The 22248-nt window shown below is 35.9% G+C and overlaps 1 protein-coding gene across 3 annotated transcripts in view; it reads right to left on the bottom strand.

Moving 5' to 3' along the window:
* The window catches only part of grm5b (glutamate receptor, metabotropic 5b), a 555554-nt gene that overhangs the window by 351167 nt on the left and 182139 nt on the right, over window positions 1-22248 (bottom strand). For all 3 annotated transcript variants that reach the window (XM_039744166.1, XM_039744165.1, XM_039744167.1), the window contains exon 3: window positions 6455-6704. In XM_039744166.1, coding sequence (XP_039600100.1) covers window positions 6455-6704 — 250 coding nt within the window. The remainder of the gene's footprint in view (window positions 1-6454; window positions 6705-22248) is intronic.

The raw sequence follows: 22248 nt of genomic DNA, 5'->3' as shown, positions 1-22248 counted from the left end.
ATTGCCAAATGGATGTCACATTGAGGAAAAAAGACTAAACATTGCTTGTCTACCCGTATCACATTGGTCATCCTACATATTTTCAAATATAAATGTAGTCACGTCTTATAGACTCAGTAAGGCTTAGGTCCTCAATCAACTGTTGCCAATCAAGTATGGCTTAGTCTCTATAACCTGTGATTGAATGCGTTGCATACATTTGTAGCATTCAGACATTCCGGCAAATCTAATTAGTTTTGAGACAGGACAACTAAAGGTTACATAGATTTTTGAAGCAAATAATCTCTCAATAAGACTCTCTGTCCTGCTTGTGATTGAACTTGTGGCTTTCAAGGATGTTTTGTTTTTATTTTCTCTTCTACATCTTGTTGATGATTTCATGACATTTATCAATAATGTACTTTACTGGCTGCTTTGTTAAACAGCACTCTGAGTTGCCTGATCTTGATTTATAATATCTTTCACAGACTTTTATATAAACATTTCAAGGATGACATCATCCTCAAGAGTTTTGAAAAGTTTTGGACTCACTGCAATTTTAAAATAAATGCTCATTCAATCAATCAATGTGAATACAAGTAGGTATTTTCAACCAAAGTTTGCATTGGGTACTGAACCTGCAAAACTGTACCAAGTTGTATATAAAAACTGATAATCTGCAATGAAATGACCCGGCCATGACAGACCGACTGCCAAAATGCAGTCAGGCATGGCTACCATTTTATAAGAAATTTGGACAAAAAGATCTTTTAATAGGCCCAGTGAAGAGACTGTAGACAGTTCTGTATACTGAACATCTTTTGCAGAAGTCAGGACTAATAAAATTTCCTAGAACAGCCAAGCACACCCTGCAGGGTCATTTTAAATTCTCACAGGGAGTGCAGTGTAAGGCACACTAGATGTGTACTGTAATTAAAGAGGGAATTCAATAAAAGGTTGATTAAAAAATTGAAAACACTGCCACTCTGGGATCATGGATAAATACCACCAATTTAAGCAAATATAAGCATACAATTTGTCAGTTCAAGTGACAATGTTACAACCAGAAAACTTTACAAATCCCTTTTCAAATGCTGCCTGTGTCACCTTGTGCACTTTCTTCTCTATGAATATTGATTTAAACATATAAGCAAAATGAAAGCAAATGCTGGCCTGTCTACAGCTGTCTAGTCTAACTGTCCCTTACAGTATGAAATTATCCTGCATTATACAGATTTTAAAAAATATAAAAATAAAAGTTGCCACACTTCAGTTTAGGCATACATTATAAAGAATCTATTATCAACATATAAACATTTGGTAATTATGCTATTAGCTGAAATAAATTATCATTAAAACAAGAAGGTTCTTGATATATAATACTTTATTTTTCAGTCTTTTATATTATGTTAAAAAATGTATAATATGTTTTGTGACATAATAACATATATTCATAGTGGGTAGAAGTATCTCCAGAAAAAAAGTTTAAAAAGGAAAAGGCTGCTCAGTCCAACATAGCTTTTAACTTTAATGTTCGTGTAAATTTTCCAAAGAGATTTTATAAAACTTACTTGTCAGCAGGCTGTGCTTGTGGTAACTGGGTCCATGTAGCTTATTCATGGAGGACTGGCAGATGGGTAATAGTCCTGTGTCCCTTTACTAGAGGACATATGGTCCTTAATAGGGACATATAAAACTGTTCAGTCCATTGAAAGGTAATCAGCAGCTGAGAAAATACCTTTGGAGACCTAAACTTTTAAAGGCTGTGGTTTACTGGGACACTAGCAACTGGAAAAACAAGTTTAAACCTAATTTCTCCTTATGTGAAATAGTAGGTGTGAAGGGGTCTACATTTGTGTGCCTGGTTTGCAGTCAAGTGGGCAGGCCACCCAACCACATATGCAGGAGTTAAAGGCCTATTTTAAGCAGTTCCAAAGAGACAGAAGGTGTTCTTGTTTGCCATATAATTTGTACTTTAGATTCTCCCTGTTTTTATTCCTTTAATGGCTAATGTTTTGTGACTTTGTGTCCCTGAGCAATCAATTTACCCTGTCTGCTCTCCATCTGTAAAACAATGTGTGTATTAACAATTATAATACAGCATATCCGGTTCTAGGATAAATGTGTCACAGGCAGCATTATTTGTATATATTTGCCCATTTTGGCATTTCTAACTTCCCTTTTAACTTGTCCACTCATAATTTCAACAATTACATTTAGGAATGAGTTAAAATGTATTTAAAGCTTTACTAGATCAGTTTGAAATTTGCCTTTCACGTTATTATAGTTTTTGTGGATTTGTTCTATCGAAATAATATGAAAGTTATTATTAGTTAGGAGCAAAATGTTTGAGTTTAGCTTTGAATAGAGTTCTACAAAGCTAATGCTGAAGTTTTCTTTTCTGATCATGAAATGCAAAACTCCCAAAAAATAACTTGCTGGAGTTTTAAAAGTGGGAAAATAAGAATTTCACTGCCTAAGCACTCATTCTTCGTTAACTGTGTTTTTTCCACAGCTGCATAAAACAGGTAATCTGCAGAACTCCACTAAAATCAATAATATTTCATGGCTGTCATCAACAATGCAGTTTGGAAGAATGTGACATGCTGCATATTTTCCAACCAAAAACACACCAAAAGGCAACATCATGCACACTGTTGTATTGTCTTCACTGGAAAATGCACTACACTGTAACCCACCACTTGTGTTTCCTACAAATGAAGCTGAGGGTTTCCACTCTTCAAGTGCAATGGAGCAATATAATGAGCATCATTTCTTGTCTCCGATGTATCTATAAGGTTACAATCTCCAAGATTGTTATCATAAGTGGCAAAATAGGCATCACACTACCAGAACAACTAGAACACATGTCTCACGGTTCAATAAAAACTTTATACATATGACCGGAAATTAATCAAATATTTTTTTTTCCACTAAAGAAGTTTCTTTCAACACTAAATAACAGGCATGTGGAATTAACACAGGAAGTGCTTCTGTGTCAATAGCAGATATTTTGCTGGTCATATAAAACCATTTGTTCTGAGAATTGCTCTGTGAACCAAAACTCGAAGTTTCATAGCACATTTAATTTTATGTGAATAGTTTCACACAGCACCAGCTATTATGCTTATTGAATTTGTTGGTTCAGTTATCTCTATATTCAGAATTGTTATTTTGAAATGCTTGTTTAAAAAGCAATCATGCATTATGTCTGTGAATTTGTATTAATGTGTTTCACAATTTGTTGCAATTTACTGTTTATATGTAGTCTGCCAATAGGAATTCACCAGGCTAATACAGTGGAGCACTTTAAAAAACTGCTGAAAACACATTTCTTTAACATGGCCTTCTCATAACTTCACTTCAATTTAATCCTGAAACTCTGTGTATTCAATTCATTATAATAACTATTTATGGTGGCTCTAAAATCCGTACTAACCTCTACTCTGTCTACTGTTTCTTTTTCCGGTTTCTTTGTGGTGGCGGCCAGCACCACCACCACCTACTCAAAGCATCATGATGTTCCTACATTGATGGACTAAAAGCCAGAAGTCTACATGACCATCATCATCAAGTCCTTCCGTGAGAACCCTAAATACAAAGAGGACTGTTTCATGTATGTTAGATAGAATGCCCAGAGGGGACTGGGCGGTCTCATGGTCTGGAATAACTGCAGATTTTATTTTTTTCTCCAGCCATCTGGATTTTTTTTTTTGTTTGTTTTTTCTGTCCTCCCTGGCCATCGGACCCTACTCTTATTCTATGTTATTTAATGTTGACTTTTTTTTCTTACTGTGTCTTTTATTTTTCTATTCTTCATTATGTAAAGCACTTTGAGCTACATTTTTTGTATGAAAATGTGCTATATAAATAAATGTTGTTGTTGTAGCTGAAGTCATTAATTTCTATAACAGCACATTTAAACTTTCAAATAATTTTATAAATCATTACAATGACATCAGCATTACATTTATGAACTGACATATACATTTAAAGCAACTTAGCTGTTTTTTTCATCCTGTTGCCTCAAAACATCTGTATAAACTGCTTTCAAATACTTTTGACTTTACTAGACAGTGCCCCAATACTATTTCTGCTTTGCCCTGCACCACTGCTTACGGTAGATTAACCTACTCATACTCTCTTAAACCTGTGATTAACTTTTCTTTATTAAATCTTTTCACATACCTTCACTTTCTTGGCTATCTATAATTTTTATTTTGCTATGTAAAAATTAAACAATAGTGTTATTACCAGTTGCCTGTAGATTAAACTTTCAAATGACTCTAGGCCCATACTTGAGTTTGCCCAATTATGGCTTCCTTTTATATTTTCTTTTTTTTTTCGGATCTTATGTTTAATTTATTAAGAGCATATAACATTCCATACAATCAAGTCAAACTTAACAAAACTAAATACAAATCAACTCCAAACCATGCGAAAGAGAGGAAGACCAACAACCAGAGCAAAACATTTTATATATTCAAGTGTAGAGAATCATTTACTCTACCTTGAGCTTCTTGGCTTCACTTGAAAGTACCTTATTGCTAACAAAGCAAGTTACTGCACTTGCTTAATATTCTTCTGTAATATCTTTAATTTTCTTCTAGGCATCCATTTTTGTTCTTACTTTCATGAAGTTACACTAAGATGAATAAATTAAGTCATAATTTCATCAGCTGCCACCATTTCCTAACCTGTCGATAGATGTTTTTCAGCTGTTATGAGCAATGGCTAACATAACAATTCAGTTTCAGATTTTCACAACATGTTTGCAATTCAAAACCATGGAAAAATGCAACATATTAAATTAAAACTATATTTTGAGATAAAAAGAACATCAACATCAATAATGACATGACCACATTATTGTCACTCTAAACCACAGCTTTTTTATCATCAGATCATATGGAAAGAAGTTTTCATAAATCAATGCATTCATTACCAACACATGGGTATGCTACAAAGGCCATGTCAGCATATACTCTATTATGTGTGGGTTACTTTGTTGTGTGCCACTTGTGTATATAAATAGAACTGTTCCAATGAAAATATTATAGAGCCATGGATGAAAAGCAGTTTTTAATCATGTTTTTGACACAAAATGTATTTAGCAACTTTTAAAAAATGTTCCCCTTTATGCACAGTTCCTTGTTACTAAAATTAGTTAGCAGATGGGTTACAACAGCCAGTCATTTAAGAATGAACCTTGTCCTATGAAAAGAAACTAGTAATTTTGTTAATATAAGCTAAGAAAAACATTTTTTTTTTTACAGTTTGATGTTCATTTCTCCATTAATTTTCAAATGTACCATGACAGTTAACCTTCACTAAATTTTCTTCCAAATAACATAAAAAAACATACGTAGGTAGACTTGGAACTTGCTAAGTATGCCATACTTTATCTTATTTATCAGCTCTTACTAACATAATATTTCTTTGAATTAAACCATATTTTTATCAATTAGCTTCTATTCATCAGTAACCAAGCTAATTAACTTGTGAGGAGAAGACTGATGAGTAGGAGATAACCCTTGCCTGAACAGAAGGCTCTTGTCTTCAAGAAATGCTGCCCTGAATCTACATAGCTCTACAGCAGATGCCAAGGAGAGCCGCAGCAGGAGACCTAATCGTGAAGATAATGTATTGAACTACTAGTCTCATGTTCAGTTGCACATTGAAGTAAATAAACTCCTTATAGGGTGTTCTTGCCTTCATTCTCTTCTATGCTGATATAGTGAGCTGTCTTGCCTGCAAAAAAGTACACTGTATTTCTAATATGTGCGCCATCACATGTGAGGCACACATAATTACATTGTTTAGATCTCTATCAGAGACACTGTTCTGTCGTAGAATATGACCACTGATAATTAACTTCATTTTACATTTCTCTTAGTAATTATTAAGAGGTATTTTACAATACAAAATAGACAGAGAATTGCTAAGATTTACTGCTACTACTTTCTAAGCAGTGTTTTTAGAGATTTGTAGTTGGTAATATATACAGTAAATGATTATGATATTAGACATGTGGTATATGTAAGTCTGAATCTCAAAATCCAGTCATTTCTATTTTTTCTCTGCATTGAATGTTACTATGACAATATGACTTAGTATTAAATTCTCAGACAGCTCCTGGGCCATGAAACTGTTAACTCACATACAATTATTTGTTTGACATGTGGCTATGACTCCATTATGTCTGTCCTTTATGATCATCTTATTTTTACTTGTTTTGCCCATATATCTGCCACAATATTAATATTTCAGTATTTACAGTATTTTAAATTGGGAATGATGACATATTTGTCTATTTTATATTTTTAATTGTTATTGCTGTATTTAGAAGTTTGTGTTGGCTGTGTCATTTTACCCTGTACTGTATTATCTCTATAACTATTAACAAATGTGTTTCATTGTACTATGATACATAATGACAATAAATTCATCTTAATTGAACAAGGAGTTCATTTACCTGCCAACAAGCAGAAACTCCCCCGCAAGGCCTTGTCTCCTCATAGCCATGAGAATCCCTCTGACAGTCATACCCTCACAGAAACAGGCCACCACACGGGCTTTGGGAAGGTGACTCCGCAACTTGCGTAGCAGCTTGTCAAAACTCTGTTCTCCTGCATTGCTGTAGATTTTGTAGGAGTGGGCTATGCAGATGCCATCCTTTGCTGCCATATCTTTGAAAGCTTCCATTCCACTCTCACCATAGTTTCCTATCCAAAATACAACAGAAAAACATGTTTAATTATAGAATATAGTGAAGAATCAAATTCAGTAATAGGAGGAACCAGTGAAAACAGAAATCCAGGAAGAGCAGTTTTCTTACAATGTTATGGCCCTTGAATGTAAGCTATATTCAAATTGTGACTTATAGCCAAATAAACAGCACACGCTTAGAATCCCTAATTTGCTAAGACCTTCATCAACAAAAAAGCTGAAAATGTTTGGCATTCAATTTAGCAGCCCAATATATGATAGTTTCATCAGCCACCACTGTCTACAGAGTGTTCCATTAACTGCACTAAATCAAAGTATTAATGTCAGTACACCGTCTGTACAGACAGTGCCACCACTCATAGAAGGAGAACATAAAAAAAATATTGATGAGAACAGGCTATTCATCTCAACATAGTTCATCTTCTCATTAATAAACATAAATAAGATCTATAAGGTTGTACTCTCAAGAACACAAGTTAAGTCGTTGAAAGCCGGAGAACCTGGAGGATAATCTACATAGATATGAGCAGAACACTTTGGAAGACATTGGAACTTTGAAGCAACAGTGCTAGCCATTATACTTCCATGCTCTGCTATTAAGAAACGGTCTCTAATAATTCTGTGAAATACACCTTTACTGACATCTATTTGTGCCCCAGTTTTCATGTTGAAGTCCACTGTCATCACTTTCTTCACTTAACCATCAACCTTCAGCTGAAAAGATTAAGATGTGATAATCTTTCCCTCATAGTTCATTTTAAACAGTCCTAAAGTAAATCTAGCAGCTCCCCTTTGGAATTTTACCGGAACCTTTTTTTTTTTTTGTAATATGGAGTCCATAACCACACATATGCCATCATCTGTTTGATACTATAACCTGACATCCTATTTGACACCCATTAAAAACTGTGAAGAGTCTACTCAGACTTTCTCATAGGGTGTATTAATTGTAGACTTTCATCGTTTAATTATATTCAATAATTTTACATTCAATAAACAAAATTTAACACTTATTTGCATTACACTTGGATTGCCACCTACATGCCCCTATCTGAATGTTGTCTATGTCCTGTAGCAAATATGCTGACTGTAAGAAATCTGCTAATCCGCTTAACTTAGTGTCATGAGTTATGAATAAAGAATAAATGTCCTATAACAGAAATGGAGGAATGTGACCAGGAAGATGAAAAGCTGAAGGAGTAAACAAGGACATTGCCAGGGAGAGATACAAGGTGAAAGCACACCTCTATGAATTCAGAGAAACAAATTGTCAAAACCCAAAATTGAACAGCAAGAAATGAAGTAAAAAAAAAAACCCCAACTGAAATCATAACACTAAACTTTCTGCAAACAACATTTTGCCTTTTCCATTCCAAAGACAGTTGTAGAATATGTAAGGGAATCCAGGACTCAGATAACTGCTTTACTATGTAGTCTTCTTTAAAAAGGCTTGCATAAAGACATCGGGTGCAGCGATGCTTGGAATCATGAGGTTCGCTGTGATAACCAATATGGCTGCAGCTACACAAAAAAGCATAAAGAAATTGGCAACCATAACAAAACATCAGAATTTCGTTGTACGAAAGTATGACAAATCATACATTTAAAATAGCACTGAAATGATGTAATCTTAATAACAATAAAAATATCAATGACTGGAAATGATGAGAAAAATCAACAACAATGATCATAAATGGAGTTCCAAAGGTAAGAAGCTGCAAGATCATTACATCTTTTAAATTATTTTGTCTGATTTGACAGCAACTTTCTCTGTTAAAATTGACCCTAATCTGCTAAGGTTTATTTTCTTTAGGAATGCTGTTTGCTGAAGTTTTTATTCTTTCTTAGTCAACTGTCCATCTCTCACTTATAATTTTAATGGACTTTTATATATTGATTATGTTAATCAGATTGACATGTGCTTCATTTTTCTGTGTTCATGTACATAAATGATATTAGAATTATACTTTGAAAAGTGCTGCACCTGTACTCGGTGAATATCACTGTACAAAAAATAAGTGAAATTGAACCGAATCAGACATGTATTGAATTTGTTAACCATCCTGCCAGGTTTTAAAAAAATTTTGAACAGATCTTTGAAGTGAGAATTAGATTTTTTCCAATTTCAAATATTATATGACATCAGCCACCCCTGAACAAAAACAAATACTTTTTATGTAAAATAAAATGCATCAACTCTAGAATTGAACCCTATGGAACACTGATATTACTAAAACAATTCCTCATGCCCATTTGATAATTAGGGTGTCATGGGGTACTTTATCAAAACTTTTTTTTTGAAAGTCAGGATTAATAATTTTGCACTCTCCTCTATAATCAGTTCCTGTTGTTACTTTTCCATATAAACCCAAAATATAAATGAAACACTCTGATTTACCATTTTGAGATTTACATATTAAACCAGGTTTGCGCACTTTTCACCAGCAAAAAACAAACGTTTTTTTAATTAGAATTTATGCATAATGTATGCTTTTGCAAGCCTAGGAGGTTGTTGAAAATAGTGAAGAGAATAACAAATTATTTTCAAGGTAGATTTGGCTGTTGCATGGAATAATAAAGACACATTTATCATTCCAAAACCTGTTTTTAATCCACTTCTAGTTTATAGGATATTGTGTTAGCAAAGGCTGCAAGGATGGCCACCTTGGAAGATCTTGCGCATTTAGTCATCCTCACTCACTCAAACGAGACCAGTTTTCAATTACACTCATAAACTCACATGGAGAGGGACTTAGCTAATACTGTATATCAATCATTTTCCTCAAAGGTGTGTGTTAACAATGCCAGAAAACTTAATACATGAACACTAGGCCACCCTACAACTTTTTACAACAGTCTCCAAGAACGTCTAGGGAATTTCAGTGCCATCAGTGAGACTTGTTCAGGGATCTCAAGTTCCAGGCAGGGAGGGCTGCAGTGGCTACAGGTTTTCATTCTAACCTTTTTCTTAATTAGTTCCCTTTTTTTGCTGCTAATTAACTTATTTTTAATTAATTTTAATTGACTTGTTTTTTAAGATTTGTTCCCCAGAATTTCTTCATCATTCCTCTGAATTGCTTCATATCTTTCCTTAAACAGAAATGAAATGTGAAGTGAGTGAGTCAACAGAAGTCAGGGCCTCAAACTCCTACCAGTTGCTTAAATAGGTTCTGAGTCTTATTGTTAATTCATTCCATGGCTTGTTGCTGCTCTCATTGTGTAATAGCATCTATATATATAATTCACTAAGGGCATGCAAGACACTGAGCGCAAGCAAGACAGAGAGCTCCGCCCACCAACTGACACAGCCCCGCCCACCAACTCTAAGACCATGGGATACGCTCGACAGAACCCCACCCGCTAACTCTAACCCTCCTGCCGCATCATGGGATACGCACGACAGAGCCCTGCCTGCCAATTGTAACCCTCCTCCTGCATCCACCGCCGCTCTCGAGGCATGTGCACTGCCTACTCATGTGCCCGCACGCAACGACTCACCATACACAGCCTCAGTCGCTTTCCTCTGTGTTACAGTCCACATGAGAGAGACACACATACAGGCGCGAGAGAGAGAGAGAGAGAGAGAGAGAGAGAGAGAGAGAGAGAGAGAGACACACACATACAGGCGCGCGCGAGAGAGAGAGAGAGACACAAACAGGTGTGCGAGAGACACACACACAGGCACATGAGACAGACACACACACAGGCGCGTTAGAGAGACATATACACACACACACACACACAGGCGCGTTAGAGAGACACACACACACAGGCGCGCGTGAGAGAGAGACACACACACACACATGTGCGCGCGTGCATTGTTGCAATGTTACTTTTCTTGGTTGTTTAATAAATTATGGATTTTTCAAATGTTCATTTTTTTTCCCTGTGCAAAAAAAGTGTTTTTAGCGAGTGGTTCGTAGCGCTATAGTGCAAACTCTTGCAGTGTTAGTTTTCTCTGTTGTTCAAGGATTTCTCAGTGTTATTCAATGTTTTTACATTTAGTTTAGTACAGTATTACGCTGTGCATTCTATGGTATATCTATACTAATAAAAGGCAAAGCCCTCACTCACTCACTCATTCACTCACTCACTCACTCACTGACTGACTCATCACTAATTCTCCAAGTTCCCGTGTGGGTAGAAGGCTGAAATTTGGCAGGCTCATTCCTTACAGCTTACTTACAAAAGCTGGGCAGGTTTCATTTCGAAATTCTACGCGTAATGGTCATAACTGGAAGGTATTTTTCTCCATTTACTGTAATGGAGTTGAGCTCGAAAGCCGTGGGGGGCCGGTGTTTCATGTGACATCATCACGCCTCCCACGTAATCACGTGAACTGACTGTCAACGCAGTGCGTAGAAAACCAGGAAGACCTCCAAAAAGCGCAGAAGAAAACATGCATTATATAATTGAGAAGGCAGCGAAACAATAAGAAGCGAGCGAGTGACATATACTACCATATTCATGAGTGCTGCTACTCGTAAAGAAAGCACGGTGTAAACCTAAACTTTAAATTAAGTTCATAGACAGGCTGCCGCTGGCGTTTCTCATGCCCACGGGTAATGCGGGATACAAGTTTAATGAGAGGACGCAGGATAAAACGAGATTTTTATCACTTTGTAACTAAGTTAAAATTGCAGGTGAAGGGGTGTGCTTATGCAAATTCCGAGAGACTGTGTTTGTGGGGGATTGACAGTTAAGGCGGGTCGGAGAGTCACGTCATCATCTCCACTCCCATTTACCTAATTTCGCTCTGAGCTGATCTCCGCGGCTAACACCATCTTTCAAAGCAACTTCGTCACGCTGCCACCAAATACTCACAGAAAAATCCACAAGTTAATACACACGCTGTCTCTAGAGTTTCTCCACACTGAATCCTCCAGGCACTACTTACAAAAGGTTACATTGACAATCGTGTTACGTTATTTTTAAAATCTTTTCTTTTCTTAGCACAAGCACAGCTGAGAAGCTTCAATGCATGTGCTCCATAACGCGTTAAAAAAATAATGCATTTAATCACACTTTGCATTACAAGCAAAGGGGAACTTTTGTCAATGAATGATTTCCTGGTACACCGATTACTTTGATCAGCGCATCCCTATTCATTTTACCCTCGCACCACCTTGATTTGAGAAGAAGTCTGAAAAAATATGAGGTTAACACAGAAAAACAGATCAGCAATTCAAGCTTTATGAATAATCGATTCGCCATCAATAATTGTTTTGGTAAAGCCATACTCAGTGTAATCCTCTTTCCATTTTATAATTTTTCCGCCACTAGCCATGATTAAATGAACGGTAAAAAAGTAAGAGCGAAGCAAGGGTGACTTATTTAGGCAGGCATATATATGACAGCAACACTCATGACAATGTCATTCATTTTACGTTATTATTAAAATGTTTCCTTTTCTTTTTCATTACTTCTTTAACACACTACTTCTCCGCTGCAGGTATATCGCTATATATATATATATATATATATATATATATATATATATATATATGAATGACCTCCAAAGAGCGCTGAGACTTTTGATATCGTGAACATGTCTGCAAAAACTGGGGTCTCCTGCCCAGCAAAAGTCGAGCAGCTGGCGCTGCGCATAGCTGTGCCGGCCTTTGAGACGCTGACTGCGCTTCTGCCTTAAGTCAAAGTGAGCACTTTTAATTTTTTTCATCCTCCCCCTGAGCTATAGCCCAGACAAGTGCAAACACGGAACCCCTTTTCTACACCGCGGCAAAATAATATTAAGGCGATTCCCACTTTCTTTTGCACATATACGATTATGAGGTCGTCAGCTCGGATTATGAAGACACGCACACGAGTGGAGGATTGACAGTGCCATCACAGCTGATTAATGGCAGGGACGTCTCACCAGTCTACACAAGACCCACCGCGACTGTCCCCAAAAGGCGATCACAACGTCAGCGAACACATCTCTCTATACTATATAAAAGAAAAAGGCAACTTTCCTTTCTTTACACCTTTTTTCCTTTTATCCCAAATCAAAGCCTTTCTCTCTTACCAATGCAGAGGACACAAAACTAATTTTCTTTAATTGCTGGTAATGCCGGTAAGGCACATTACCAGAGGTAGAAATTTGAACGTTCACATAGAAAATGTAATTTCTATACCACAGCCATCGTGTAGCGCCTTTCAAAAGGGATCTACTACCGAGAGATGATCCATATACATTTTAGCTGCTGTTAGTACTACTTACCTGTTGTGTTACACAGTCTTTAAAATGTAGTTTACCCGCAACCACTCCAGTAGTGCTCAATGTACCTGTACTTCTTAAAACGTTAATGTTTTACTGTTTAATAACTTATAGACTATATTTTATTATTTTTCCCTTGCACTCAGTGACCAAAGCTATACACACACATAGACACATACATATATATACACATATATATACCTGTGTGTATGTTTGTATGTATGTGTATATATATACACACACACACACACACACCTATCTACATTATATATATATATATACACACACACACATATACATACATACATACATACACACATACACACACACACATATATAATTTGTGTGTGTATGTTTGTATGTGTGTGTATATATGATGTAGATAGGTATGTATATATATATAGATATATACTGTATAGATATGTATATACAGTATGTATATAGATATGAAGATATGTATGTGTATATATATGTATATATGTATTTATATATATATATATATATATGTAGACTCAAACCCATTATGACAGCAGCAATTCAAGCTGTGAGAAAACAGCAAAAAGGAGGCGTGTCAGACGTCGTGGTACATTTTCTGATGCAGCTAGACGAAAACAACTTCGTCACGCTGCCGCCAAATACACAAAACAATTACTTTGACAATCATGTTACATTATTTTTAAAATGTTTCCTTTTCTTTTTCATAACTTCTTTAACACACGACATCGCTGCGAACCGCGGGTATGTTGCTATATATATATATATATATATATATATATATATATATATCACAGCGACACTCATAACAGTGACAAAGCAATTACATTGACAATCATGTTACGTTATTTTCAAAATGTTTCCTTTTGTTTCTCTTTCCTTCTTTAACACACTACTTCTCCGCTGCCAATCGCGGGTATTATATATATATATATATATATATATATATATATATATGAGAACAACACTCATATCAATGACAAAACAATTACATTAACAATCATGTTACGTTATTTTTAAAATTTTTCCTTTTCTTTTTCATACCTTCTTTAACACACTACTTCTCCGCTGCGAAGCGCGGGTATTCTGCTATTAACTATATTTGTGCTTAAAAACTTAAAAAAATATATATTTACATACAGTTTGTACGGTATGGAACGGATTAATTGTATTTACGTACAATCATATGGGGGAAATTACTTTGGTTCACGACTAAATCAGTTTACGCCCAGAGTTTTGGAACGAACTATGGTCATGAACTGAGGTTCTACTGTATATAATCGACCAAGTCGCCCGACCATGGGGTATGCACGACAGAGCCCTGATAGCCCACTCTAACCCTCCTCCCGCGCACTGCTTCCTCATGTGCCCGCCCCCAACACATCACCAAACACATCCTAAACCGCTTTGGTCTGTGCTACAGTCCACATGCAGCTGTGAGCCACATTGACTGTTCACGTTGATAATTGTGCGGCGTATGCTATGCCGTGGGTTGGCTAGTACATCAATATTCCTGAGACCTCCACCCTTTTTATTTTCAGATATTGTATGATTGACAGTGTTGGTAATGTTTTGGTTCATTTTGTATCTCATTATTGTTTGGCTTCTAATTAAGGAAAAATAAACAATTATTGGGTCTGGGTCTTCAAGAGCAAATCAATTAAAATTAATTCAAAAGAAGTTAATTAGCAGTAAAAACAGGTCACTAATTAAGAAAAGTGTTAGAATGAAAACCTTCAGCCACTGAGGCCCTCTAGGACTGGAGTTTGAGATCCCTGCTCTAGTTTGTCATGACTGTGCCCAAGTTTTCTCATAATGCACTATGCCTGGTGCTAGTTCCATGGTGGCTAAACACATCCTTCCTATATATCCAAACCACCTTATTTAGTTCTGCTTGATCTGCAAAAGCAGTGTTTCTACTCTTTAAGATCATAACAGATTATTAAGCTTTTTATACTATCATGAAGAGACTGTCACGGGATTAGGGTCCCACAAAGGAGCGTACTATAAAGGTAGGTACATGAGGCTCCAGGAGGGGGCATTCATTGTCCAAGTCAAGAGGAATCATTCTAGTGTCTTAGACTCCAGAAGAGGATGGGGGTAGTTTCAAGTCTGAGTTAACCCCAGGAAGGGGGTTTTCTATGGAAAGTTTAGAATGTGTTGAGCTATCCTTAACAGAGAGGAATATTAGGCATTGGCTACAGAAGAAGATCAAAAACGAACTGGCACTCCAACCTAGCCCCTCCTTTCTGTCAGTGATTGAATAGATCTCAGCTCCAAGCCCTTCATTTTAGCTACCTTTTAGCCCTGTCCCTTTTCATCTGTGTCTTTTGTGACACAACAAGCATTATTGGACAGTCATTTGATTGGTGGCAAGAAAAACAGAAAAGTGTTGAGCAGTGCATACCTTGCAACAGCCATCTTGAGATCTCTTTGGTTTTGAATGATTTTATATTATTATATCCGTGCTTTATATTATTTGGATCACAATTTTTGTGTAGTGATTTTCTTCTTATTCTGTTTAACATTGTATGTGTATAATCTTCTGCTTGTTTTTGGGCTCTGCATGTTTATTTGGCTTTTAATATTTATTTTCTGTATAATTCTGTCCATCCATATACAGTATCACCTGCTACCTGACCACTTTTTATGTGCTACAGACAGCATAATATGTTTTTTTCCTTGTTGTCATGTTTGTTTTCATTATACTGACCCTGTGTTACTTATTAAAACATTACTAAATTATTTTCTTAAATGAGTTAGCATTATATCTATTAAATATTTCACCAGAAGCATGATTTCCTCATAATCAAATTTACTGTTAATTTTGCAATAGTAAAGATTTTTAAGTTTTCATATTTTCTTAATAATTGTTATCATTCCCATTATCAATACTTTAAATGTTGCTGTTTTACTGATATTGTGGTCTGAGGATGATTTTCAGTGTCTAGTACACCCACTCTTCTCATGTTCCTTTCAGCTTTCCACTTCAATATGCTCTGTTAAATTTGCTGACCAGGTCTGAGTTAATGTTGCTCAGTGTATGATTGATCCCAGTGGTTCCTTCCAGGATGTGCCCTTTTAACAGACTTGGGCAACTAGCAACACTACAATGAATACAGTCATTTAATTTCAGCAAATGAAAGAAAGAATGGGCTTTTATGAAAACTATTGCTTGGCAGTTGTCTATATTAAGCATTACTTAATAAATTGCACTTCTACTTGCTTGTAATGTATGATAACACGTTAAGATTTTAAAAATATGATCACATATTTTGAAAAATAAGCCACTGGAAAAGAAGTATACAGTTTGTGGTCCATGTATACTGTATATAAAGATGGAAATATGATATCCAAAACAGAATTATTTTTTTATATTTAAGACAAGAAACCTTATTATGTTTTAAGTAATGTATTTTCCTTGAAAAAATCTCTTATTATTCAGGATATCTAGAAATCAAAATTTCCTAAAGAAAGTCATAAACTGCAAATTTTCATAATAGTTTATAAACCTCCTGACAACATTTAATCATTGCATAGTTCCAGAAAAATGCATAATAGTTACGATCTTATTTGAAAATATGGGGAAACCTCATAAATGTCTGTGAGCATTTATTCAGTTTTGAGTTGCCTACCAACACTTTTTGTTAATTTCTTAAATCTCTAGGCATAGTTTTTCATTTCTTGTAAATGTAGAGATGTCAAGCTACTTACTTTTTTTTAATTATTGTAAATTCGTCAGCTATTTTATGAACCTGTTTTACTTGTTACAGCTGTGTGGTGTGCTGTAGCGCAGCACTGGACACATAAGAGAAGGAGAAACAAATCTGGATGGGAAACAAGAATATCACATGATATCATCACACACACACACTCACAAAACACAAGGGCTGTTCAGAATATCATAGTATGCATATGTTTTGAATGTGAGAAGAAACCAAAGATGCTGGAAGATATCTAGGCAAATATATGAAAGTTGCAACTAGCAAGTGGGATGCAAATTAGTGAAAAACATGCATCCTTGGACTACAAAAACTATGAGAAACACACATTTGAGGACATTAGTACTGTAGATGACTGTTATGCCAATATATTAGATCCTCAGATAGGCATGCAGTATAAAAGTATACTAGCTGTCAGCAGAAAGATTGTTCTGATAAGACCCAGACTCATGCTGAGTATCCTGGGAATTCTAGTCATTAGTGTAGTCTCTCTGAGTATGGCACGTGAATAATGCCTGGATATTGGCTTGTTAGGACACTCACCTTCTCAGCTGGACAAGCTTAGATTTAGGAGAGAAGAAGAGGCAAGGGCTTGTCTGGCAGAGAGGAAGAGGAAGCCAGTGTGTTGAAGAAGAAGAAGACTGTGATGTTATAAGGAGCATTTTGGTAATGTACTTGAGTAGATAGCCTGGAAGAGTACAGGAATGGAAGAAGGGCATAGCTTTTGCTATCTTTTACACTGTGTACACATCTTCCCTTTACCATCTTGGATATTTTTGAGTAGTTTAATATAACACAATTTCTACCATTGTCTTGACTAAATTAGTGTCTTTCTCAGTACAGGGCCTGTTCTAGGATACCCCAATTTGGCCAGAATGTCCAGAATGACCTTTATGGGAATCAAATCAGTACCCTGGATTGGCGAGAAAATACTTTTAACACCTGCACCAATATGCCACCTCGATTGTTTATTTTCTTCACTTAAATTTAGCTTTTTTGGTTAATTGCTTCATATGACTTTACATTATACAGGGTGAGTCAAAATTATGTTTACACTAATTATTTTTATCTCAACCACACCTTTCCAGGTCGATGGATAGGTCATGGTGGACCATTGCCATGGCCTCCACACTCCCCTGATTTGACACCCTGTGATTTCTGGTTATGGGGTATGGTGAAGGAGCGCGTGTATAGCAGGAAGGTTCGTAATATTAATGACCTGAAGGACAGAATATGGACTGTGGCATCATCTATACCCCACAAAATATATGTCCAGGCTTTAAATGGTACTGCTGCTCGTCGATTTTTGTGTGTTGAACATGATGGCGAACAGGTTGAGACATTCCTGTAAATCATCTTGCACATATGAAGTATGTTTTGTGAATAAATTGTTTCCACTGTTCAAATGTTAACATAATTTTGACTCACCCTGTAAAAACATTTTTGCAGGAGACAGAGGTGGCAGAGTTAAAGATCTGCATTGGGTGTGATGAAGATGGGCAGGTTCAGCTCAAGTTGGATAGCTGGGAGAAAAAGTCAGAGAGGCAAGATTATGTTTGATTGGACATGTGCAGAGGAGAGATGCTGGGTATATTAGGAGAAGGATGCTAAGGATAGAGCTGCAAGGCAAGAGGAAAAAAAAAAGACCTAAGAGAAGGTTTATGGATGTAGTGAGAGAGGACATGCAGGTGGTGGATGTAACAGAACAAGATGCAGAGGACAGGAAGATATGGAACAAGATGATCCGCTGTGGCAACCCCTAACGGGAGCAGCCGGAAGAAGAAGAAGAAGCCAGAATTAATGCATTATGTGATTCTTTCAGTCTATAATAATGTGTGCTAGTGCTCTATATACTAACAGACTGAATAATGCTGCTGTGAGGTTTCAACAATACAGTACTAATTTTGTATCTTCTTGCTCTTCATACTAGCATTGTATTAACAAATAGCTATCAGGAAGGCAGGCCTACACAAGGACTAGATTCCTTTTAATACTGTATGGTTTCTATGCCACTTAAATTTGGTTCAAAGTTTATTAGGCTATGCAACTTATACATGTTATTTATGTTACTATATGTCATTTATAAATACACGTGCGATACATTGGTTAAACCCATAAATCTGTCTGCACAGCTGGCATCATATTATGTAACTATGCACAAAATGAATTAATCCTAGGCCATTGAGCCTATTTCCACAAATTGTTTACTTAACTGATGCCTGCAGCCTGCAAAAACAGAAGTAATCAGTGATATACCCTGCCCATTATAGGCAAAAACAATTCTACATCCTTTAGTAGCCGGATGCTCTGTGCATGCTAAACCAAAAGAGAAGTGGTCTTTCTAGGATATTGCATTGATCATCATGCAGCTTTAATTAAATTCATGTGGGAATGGTGCAAGGCTTAAGTTATCAAAAGAAACCAAAAAATGTATTTTGTTATGACACACAAAACAAGATGAGGACATTGAATTTATGATGCAGAGGAATTAAAAAAAATGCTGTGTTAGTGGTAAGAAAAATGAAAAAAAAGACAAGATTGAATGAATATACAGTAAGCAATATCTTAATATGGGAAGCTTTACAGTATTCTGAATTTACAAAGTGCATTTATCGTTATTTGAAAACCATGACTTGCACGGTGATCCGGGGGTCCTTGTAGCTCTGTTACTGGGAGACTTAAACATCTGGTTGGTTTGTCAAATTGTTTAAATGATTGTCAGAAAACTGGGACCTTGAGTTTGATAAAACTTTTTTATGTTGGGGCATGCTACCAGATCAAAAGTTTGCTCAGACCAAAGTGTGTGCATTTATTTATTTACCTATGGAAAAAAAATAAATAAACAAATGCACAAATAAATAAAAACTGCATGAAATGTGAGCAAAAATAAATAAATGTGTAATGAAATGTGAGCATAAAAAATAAGTGTGTCACATAATATATTTTTTGTTGCTTAATTATTTATTTAATTTTGTGCATAATATTTCTTTAAATGCATCGTGAAATGCAACTTGACTTTCATTTGTCAAACTTGAGAGGGTGGGCTCTAGCACATACTGTGTTTTGATTGGTGAATCGTCTTCTGTAGATTGCTCATGCCTAATTCAATATGTCAGTGGAGGAGGTCGAAGTAAATGACAGCACTAGAATTAAACAGAAAAATGTTTACTACTTTCAATGAAATGGAATCTGCTGAAGTTATCACGCATTTCAGAGAGAAAACTGAAGGTTTATCAGGAGAAATTACAATGTTGGTGGCCTATTTTGACTATGATATCAATGAAATTATTTTTGAAAACATCATCTGCCTATGTCCTTGGATGAAGCTTCTTAATTGACAGTTCTTCTGTGCTATTATGTACAGCTTTAATCATTCATAAAACAAAAATGGTTGATCAAACCCCAGGGCCGCAAAGCTGTGGAACAATCTGCCTGTTTGCATTAGATACCCTTTAGGTTTTAGCTTTTAAATCCAGGCTCAATACTCACTATGTTAGTCCAGCATACTCTGGTTAGAGATGCGGTTCTTAATGCATTTCTGTTTGCACAATAATGTAACTAATACAAGAACCATTATTGACCCTCTTTTATTCTGTTTCTCTACTTGATTTCCAGTTGTGGCACTTGATGCCATTGTTGTATTTTCAAGCTGTCTTCTTGCCTACAGCAGAGGCACCAAAACTATAGGGAGACTTGGAATCTAAGGATGAACATCCCTGCACACATTTACACTGTAGAATACCCAATAAAACATGAGTGGCCAGTTGGCTGAGGTGTAAAGAACAGTTAGACTTTGCCTTTTGAATTTGTTGTATCTGACCACGGATCCCATAAAGACTAATTTTCTTCAGGAATGCAGTTGTCTGGAGTTTTTGTTTTCCTCTTTTCAGTTGTCAAATGGCCATATATTGACCATAATATTAAAGGATATACATTATTAGGATTCCTTCTTGTCATTTAGTCTGAAATTGCTTTTGTTTTACTGTGTACTTATCTTTATGTTTATGCTTGGACATTATTTAATTTGTAATCTGTAATTGTATTTTGCTTGTGAACTTGTTACAAAGCTCTGAATCTGCACTCGGTGAAGAGAACTATGAAAAAATACACTGAAAGGGAAGTGAGAAAAAGCCTGAGACTGAAGCTGAAAAGCGTTTTTCTCTGCAGAGTTGCAGGGTTCAGTCTCCATGATAGAGTGATGATCTCTTCAATCCAGGAAAACTCTAAAGTAGAAACAATGATACTTCAGATTAAAAGAACAGAGCTGAGAGGGCCTGGACATGCAGTTAGAGTTTCCCATGGAGTCCTGCCACTGGGTAGTAACAGGTGACCCAAAGCACGCCCAAAGCACGTTAGAGTGATAATGTCTCTCAGATAACATGAAAGTATCTAGACATTCTCCAAAAGTAACAGGAGATGGTACCAAAGAATAGAGTAGTATTGGCTGCCTTGCTCAGTCTGTCACTGCCACAGCCATCACCAGAAAAAATGATGGAACAGTAAAATATGAGACATTTTATCATTAAAGTGACATGCTTTATTTGTTTTTATTTAGTCTTATTGTTTTAGAACAATTGTTGCATATATTTAATTTAACAAAATTTATAATTTTATAAGACTAGCTGATTAATTGCAAGTGTAAGCTTATTTCTGTGAACGGCAGCAGACCAAAGGCAACATACATACAGTATGTGTGTGTAGCATACTGTGGAGAGGCTTTTAATGACTACTTTATCCTCCAATTTAATTACCGATTAAGGTACATTCTAAAATCGCATTGTTTTTCTTTGTACGTCCAACACTTCAAAGGAGAAATAACGAGAGAAGAAAGAAGGACACTGAAGGATATTCCATCTGCTAACACTGAATACCAGCCTCAATGCCTTGCACAGGTTGATGTGTTTTTAGGGGCTAGAATGAGTATTTGATGAATATGGATTAATCAATGGATAGATAGATGGATTAATGGATGGATGGATTCTGAGAACTGCATACCAAATGTTTTTGTTTTTTTTATTTAGTATACTGTAGTTCTGTTGTGCTTTCATTCACCTTTTTAAATTGTCATTATTTTTATTTCCTAAAAGTAGCTTACCATCTAAAAGTTTATTTAGTGAGCAACAGAGAGACAACTATGTGTTGTTAGGCAAGATGAGTTGCATGCCTATGATGTAAACCAGGCTGGTTATGAAAAAGTAATGCAATTTAAAATTATTTAAGACAGATATTGATCACAACCATTTTGGGAAAAGTCACGGTTATAGGTCAAATGGTTTCTTCATTACTCTACTGCCTTCAAGAAGAAAGTCATTATTTAGAAGAGTAGCAGGAAGTAAAACTAATATTTTGACAAAGTCCAAAACAACATTCAAAAATCAAAATCCAAGAAATTGATGAGTCTTTTACCAGGAGGACCATAAAAATATACTCATTTAGAAATTCATTTTATCTCTCTAAACTCAAGATGATTAGATAGATAGTCCAGACAGTGACGTCCAATGGCACACTTCTGGGTCATTTGCTTAGTAATGTGGTAGATGCTGTTCAAGAAAATGGTGGCAACCATGAAAAAACAACATTTACCAGATGAATGCAATAATAATT

This window comes from Polypterus senegalus, chromosome 2, assembly GCF_016835505.1.
Source record: "Polypterus senegalus isolate Bchr_013 chromosome 2, ASM1683550v1, whole genome shotgun sequence".
Taxonomy (NCBI): domain Eukaryota; kingdom Metazoa; phylum Chordata; class Cladistia; order Polypteriformes; family Polypteridae; genus Polypterus; species Polypterus senegalus.
The sequence above is the reverse complement of the archived record's forward strand: the minus strand, read 5'-3'. Positions and strand labels throughout refer to the sequence as shown.